Raw genomic sequence first — 6,112 nt, 5'->3', positions numbered from 1 at the left:
TGCTTCCTATGCGTAAAACAGGGTTAGTTAATAACGTGATTATTACCGGAGTTTGGGGTCAGCTATAACAACGCGAAAAATTAATGGACATATTGCAAAAGCATCTTGTCCCGGCTCATGTTCAGCAGCGCTATCATAAGACACTCTCTGTGCCTCTCACCCGCACCATTGATATCGCATGCCAGCTTAGGGTTGCCATTGCTGTTTCTTGTAAGGAAGTCGACACAATCAACGCTGCGCGTGCCAAGATGGCGAAGGCTGAGGTGAAGCTGAAAAAGGAAAAAAAAATGGACAAGGTAGAGAAGGGTGTTGTGAAGGTCAAGAAAGCGGAGAAGAATGCCCTGAAGTCGTTTGCGCAGAAGGCAGCCTCCACCGCTGTTGAGTCAGCATTGGCACCAGACGCCAACGCCTCCTCGAAGAAGAGGAAAGCTGGCGAGGCTGAAAAGAAGTCCAAAAAGAGTAAAAAATGCGAAGACGATGTGGAGATGCTTGAGGAGAAGGTCGAGGAGGTGCGGCGGCGAACAGACGCCACCTGTAGTTCATCTCAGAAGCATGGTCAGTTCGATGCATGTTCGTATGCGCTTTCCATGTCAAAACAATGGAAACATGCTGCAGTAATCGTGAATCGTCTGGCGTGCGATGCTGTCCACTCACATGGCAAAGCTCACAACTCCTCGCGGTGCAGGCAGGGTGGAAGGTACGGACAACACGCGAGCAACCCTGAGCACCACGACAGCCTCGTAAGCGTGTAATAAGTTTGTGATTCATGAGGTACAGCAACACTCTGACGTACCTATTGTTCGCAGGTGACTGCATCACCGTATGCCATGGCTAATTTCGACCTCAAAAGTGGCATCAAGCAACTGTTGGAGGATAAAGGCATTGTATCGCTGTTCGAAATCCAGGCCGCGGTGCTGCCCCATGCCTTATCCGGCAAGGACGTTGTCGGTCGCGCCCGCACAGGTTGTGGTAAGACCCTCGCTTTCGTGCTCCCCATCGTGGAGTTGCTGATCAGAGAGAACGTAAAGCCTGTACCAGGGGGGCCCAACGTTATCTGCCTGCTGCCCACCCGGGAGCTGGCCAAGCAGGTGTGCTCTGGGATCATTTCTATCTGAAAGTGGCAGTTCATGTACCCGTTTACTGCGTGCTACATGGCACAATACATCCTGGCGTTTGCAAGGCGAGCATGCGGCTGCCGTCATGATGCACTGCAAATTCGGACTTTCAAGTACTACCTCGCACTTCCAAATACTACCTCCTTCATGTCAGTTGAATCCCCTGGTATTCCTGCAATGACTTTCAACGTTGCCGAAATGGTAGCCACGTTTTGGGGCGTCTGGTCCCCCCAGCCGCACCTGTGCCTTGCTGGTTACATCAGCCAGCTGTCCCCGATTCACAACTGACTTGTCTAAGGAAACGTCAAAGGCCTGGCCCAACGTGGCGCCCGAACGTCCCTGACTGCAAGTACATAGACACGCGTTTGCAGACCTTAACAAGCTCTGCATGCAATTGAAGCAGTGTATGGCAAGGAAGAGTGCTTTTAGGGTTCAGACGCTGCAATGCATGAATTCTTGGGACAGAAATGTGGGGTCAATGCGTACTGCGCACTGGCAAAACAATGGTTTGAAGCCAGCCGGTTTGCAGGTTCATGAGGAGTTTGAGTACATCGGGCGAGCGGGAAACATGCGCACAGTGTGCCTCTATGGTGGCAGCCCGTATGGGCCGCAGGAGCAAGCGCTTCGGAGAGGGGTCCACGTGGTGGTTGGCACCCCTGGCCGGGTCAAAGACCACTTGGAGCGAGGAACCATGAAGATGACCAAGCTCAGGTATGGCTTGCAGTAGCCGGAAGCCCACTCTTGGTGGCTGACTTTGAGCGAGACGCTGTCATTTTATTGGACGACTGGTTCTTGCCCGTCCAGTTGCCATACTTCACTGCACAAACCTGCAGCTGGGGGCAATCTTTGAACGTGTTTTGACCCAATCGTACATTCCAAGCAGCACTAGGCGTTGCGAATGTCCCTGCGCATGCGATAGTGTCGCGAAGTGATGCACCATCCTTAACTTAGCGTAGCCAGAGCCGGCAAAGCAAGCTTCTCCGACGCATGAATGTCTCCATCATGATTGCTGCAGATTCCGCGTGTTGGATGAATGCGACGAAATGCTCAACATGGGTTTCGCCGAGGACGTGGAGAAGATTCTTGGAGCGGCCAGTGACTCTGGCGAGGTGCAGACGATGCTGTTCTCTGCAACCATGCCTCCCTGGGTGCATGACCTGCAGAAGAAGTATCTCACAGCTGGGTCTGAGTATGTGGACCTCGTGGGCCATGACAAGATGAAGGCATCTAAGTCAGTCGAGCACAAGGTGCTCTATTGCCATTGGACGCAAAGGGCCTCCATCATTCAGGACCTGGTCAAGTGCTACGGCTTCTCGGGTATGCAGCTGATGGTCAAATTTCATTGATGATTGCACCTTGCCCAAGGGTCCCTGTGATCGTGATGTTGCACATCAGTTACCAGTGATTTGCACTCTCACAGGAAGAGATGCGTCTCGGACTATGCTGACTTGGTGAGCTTTGTTTTGCTACGGCATGGCCTCATTCTCATAAATACTGGCACTCATTGCATATTGAAGATCGGTGCTATCAGCACGCAGTGCGAGGTTGAGGACTCTACCACCACCTGCTACCTTGGCCTGCCTCGGCATCTGGAAGTCTTCTACCTGCAATTTGATCATTATTGAATGGACCACAGGTGAAGCCACGACTCATTGGGGAAAAACAGAGGGTTAACAGGCATGCTGACCAACAAATCACAGGGATCTGACAAAGCGCTGGTGTACGCCCCTGGCCTGAAAGTGTATTACCAAGCGACGCGTCTGCTGACTATAAACCAATGCTGGGCAAAGTAATCAGAGAACTTGAATCAGGTGCCACAATCGTTAATCGAACCCGTTGACACCTGCAAGTATGCCAGGTACCAATTTTGTCTCAGATATGTGCATCCGAAGTAGCAAGGGTTAGCTGTACGGTCCTGATGGCCGCACCAGCATTCTGAATGATTTCTCATCAGGGTACATGGATTTGGCAGGCACTTTGTGGAAATTCGGGGGATTGGGTTACAGGCCGCACGATCATTTTCTGCGACACAAAGAACGACGCAAATGAGCTGGCTGCGAGCCTGGCAGAGACGACCGGCGCAAGAGCCCTGCATGGGGACATCCCCCAGACCCAGCGAGAGGTGACACTTAAGGCCTTCCGCGACGGCAAGTTCGCTGTCCTTGTCGCCACAGATGTGGCAGCTCGCGGCTTGGACATCCAATGTGCGCATCTCACATGCTCTGCTTTGCATCGCATGTACTCGTTTGCATGCGTGCATTTGTGCAAAGGCCCTTGCTCATGATGCTTGTCTTCGAGTACTCTGCTGTGCTTCGAAACTGTCTTCCCCATAGATCACCCTGTGGCTCAGGACTCCTCCGAAGGCGTATGGTCCAAGTGAAAATCGTGGCCAAGCGTGTGGCATGAATCATGCTGCATGGTGACTGTTTTGAGTTCACTTCCATTCTTTTTTCCGCCTCGGTGGCGAGCTCTATCGCCGTGGGCAGCCTTGGCAGATTCAAACTGCCATCACCATGGCATATGCATGCCTGAAGGTATATAGGCTTGTCTTTATACCTTATAAAATGCTGACAATCATCTGGCGCTGTTGCAGGCGTGGACCTCGTGCTCCAAATGGACCCGCCAAAGGATTACGAAACTTACATCCATCGGTCGGGGCGAACTGGCCGAGCAGGCTCCCTCGGGGTCTGCATCACGATGGTGTCCCGCAATAAGGAGGACCGCGTGCCCTGGATCGAAAAGAAGGCTGGATTCACGTTTGACCGCATCGGCTCCCCGCAGCCCTCGGAAATGGCGAAGGTGGCTGCTCGCCGGGCCGTTGAAACCATCACTGAGGTGCGATATGTGTCTGCAACCCAGTGACAGATATTCAGACTATAGACATCATCGCTGTAGGTCATTTGGACATAAGCGCTGTCATATTGATGTGTCCATGATGATGTTTGCAACACCGCAAACAGTGCGTATCGACACTGGCAACAAGTGCGACTTGAAATCAACTCGAGCTTGCTGGCATTTGCTTGCCTGAATTCACTTTTACAGCGCGGCCGCGTACTCACTGGATGCTCAACTACGATCTACAGCTGTCACCAGGCTGGCTGGCAGAGCTCGCACAAGCATGCCATGCAAAGAGTTGCAAGATGTCTCTTCATCTAACGAATGAGATGCATGCATTCTGATGGTGTACGCAATGCCACGGCGCTTGTTTGGTAATGGCTTTGGGGGTAACGGCCTGGTGTTGATGACGGACGTTTGCTCGATGCATACTTTGCAGAGCTTGTATTGAACACACGGCCAGACCGAGGATGACCTCTGCTGAACTGATGGCCCGGCGCTTCTGAAACGTAGCGCATGGTGTGTCCAGGTTGGGGACAGCGTTGTGCCGTGGTTCATGGCTGCTGCACAAGAGCTGCTGGCAGCCCATAGCAGTCCTGAAGTCGCGCTCGCCAAGGCACTCGCCAAAATCACGGGAAACGTCGACATGAAGCGACGCTCTCTGCTCACCGCACACGAGGGCTACACCACATTCCTTTTCACATCGCCGTCCGTTCTGGACCGCCCCGGCTATGTCTTTGGCTTCCTCCGCCGCAGGATCGCTGAGAGTGCGGTGGACCAAGTCAAGGGCATGCGACTCACAAAGGACTGCATGGGGGCTGTGTTTGACGTGCCTTCCAATCTGGTTGACGAGTTTGTTGCAAAGATCGTCGACGACGTCGAGAACGAGAGTGCTGGACAGAAGCCGTGTTCTGTCAAGATCGCTGAGGAGCTTCCTGAGTTAAAGCCACGGGACGATGAGGGACAAGAGGGCAACAACTCGTGGGGAGGCCGGGGCGGGGGCTCCTATGGTGGTCGGAGTTCCGGTCGGGGCGGCTTTGGTGGCCGCTCGAGCGGCCGGGGAGGTGGCCGCGGCGCTTTCGGCTTTGGCGGCCGGGGCGGAGGCGGCCGGGGTGGTGGGGGTCGAGGGCGGTACTAGGCTGCCGCTTCTTTGACAGCGATGCGCGGTCGCAGTGCTTGCTCCATGTTGATAGCTATGTACCTTAGGCTGTTCTCTGTCAGATACATGACATGCTAGGCAACGTGATCCTAGAACCACGTGGTTGCCCAGCTGCTGGTGAACCAAGTGGTATCACCAGCAGTCGACACCCTGAACAATACAATGTCAAACAGGCATGGAGCATCTGACTTGAATTATATTAGGCGGGAGATCAGCCATGGCTGTCTTGCCCGTTGTCAACGCCGGCCCTCTTCGAGATGTGTTTTGTTCTGTGTCAACCTGACTTGAGCCCATTGGCAGGCGTTAGTGATGTAAGAACCTGCTTATCCAGGAAACAGAGCATCGTGGCTGGGTTTTGTGAGTGCACACGTTTGTGAATCTTCAGTGACGACAGGGGCATCCACAGGTGTTTAGAGATAGGGGCAAACAATACCCCTGGATTTGGGAAACAGCCGACGATTTGACGCAAAGACTTAGACAATCAATGTACGAGTGCACATTCTTTGTTATTGTTCATGGCGCTCGCATGGCACAAGCTTAGGGAATGTATGGTTACAGACACCGCTGCTTTGAGATGCCTGCAACTTTTCGTGTGGATTTGCGATTGCCTGACTGTCCATTGCATGTCAGCATAGAGGTCACAATTGAGGAAATATACATTGCGCACATCGTGTCGCGTATGCGTTCAAGCTAGGGTCCATTCAACGGCATAACTTCGATGCGCGCAAGTGTACTATTAGGTGCAACCGAGTGGGACAACTTCCTGGCAACGCTTCTCTGATGGCCAGTCCTCATTCAATGAGCTGCAAATGTCTTGCATTATGAGAGTGCTCTCGGGGCCCTGCCCATCAGCGAGCATCGTCTGACGCATCATGGGGCTAGAACCGCTGCAAAGTCTCCTCAAGACACCTTGGAGTCCAGGGAGGTATAGATATCGCGGCTGGGCCTTCATGTTGGGCGGCTTGAGCCTCGTCACCGCATTCGCTGTCTACTCCTCGCTCAC

The 6,112-nt window shown here is 53.3% G+C and overlaps 1 protein-coding gene across 1 annotated transcript; it reads left to right on the top strand.

Moving 5' to 3' along the window:
• The first annotated feature begins 83 nt into the window (after positions 1 to 83).
• LOC149810899 (DEAD-box ATP-dependent RNA helicase 7-like) lies at positions 84 to 5,088 on the top strand. Its single transcript, XM_089994093.1, has 7 exons — positions 84 to 740; positions 807 to 1,088; positions 1,645 to 1,826; positions 2,131 to 2,432; positions 3,122 to 3,319; positions 3,709 to 3,950; positions 4,480 to 5,088. The coding sequence occupies exons 1-7, from the start codon at positions 84 to 86 to the stop codon at positions 5,086 to 5,088; spliced, it is 2,472 nt and encodes an 823-aa protein (XP_089850219.1).
• Positions 5,089 to 6,112: the final 1,024 nt, after the last annotated feature.

The sequence above is a fragment of the Nuphar pumila genome, unplaced genomic scaffold (genome assembly GCF_984573655.1).
Source record: "Nuphar pumila unplaced genomic scaffold, dmNupPumi1.hap1.1 HAP1_SCAFFOLD_183, whole genome shotgun sequence".
In the NCBI taxonomy this organism is placed as follows: Eukaryota; Viridiplantae; Streptophyta; class Magnoliopsida; order Nymphaeales; family Nymphaeaceae; genus Nuphar; species Nuphar pumila.
Note: the sequence above shows the minus strand (reverse complement) of the source record. Positions and strands in the feature narration are given on the sequence as shown.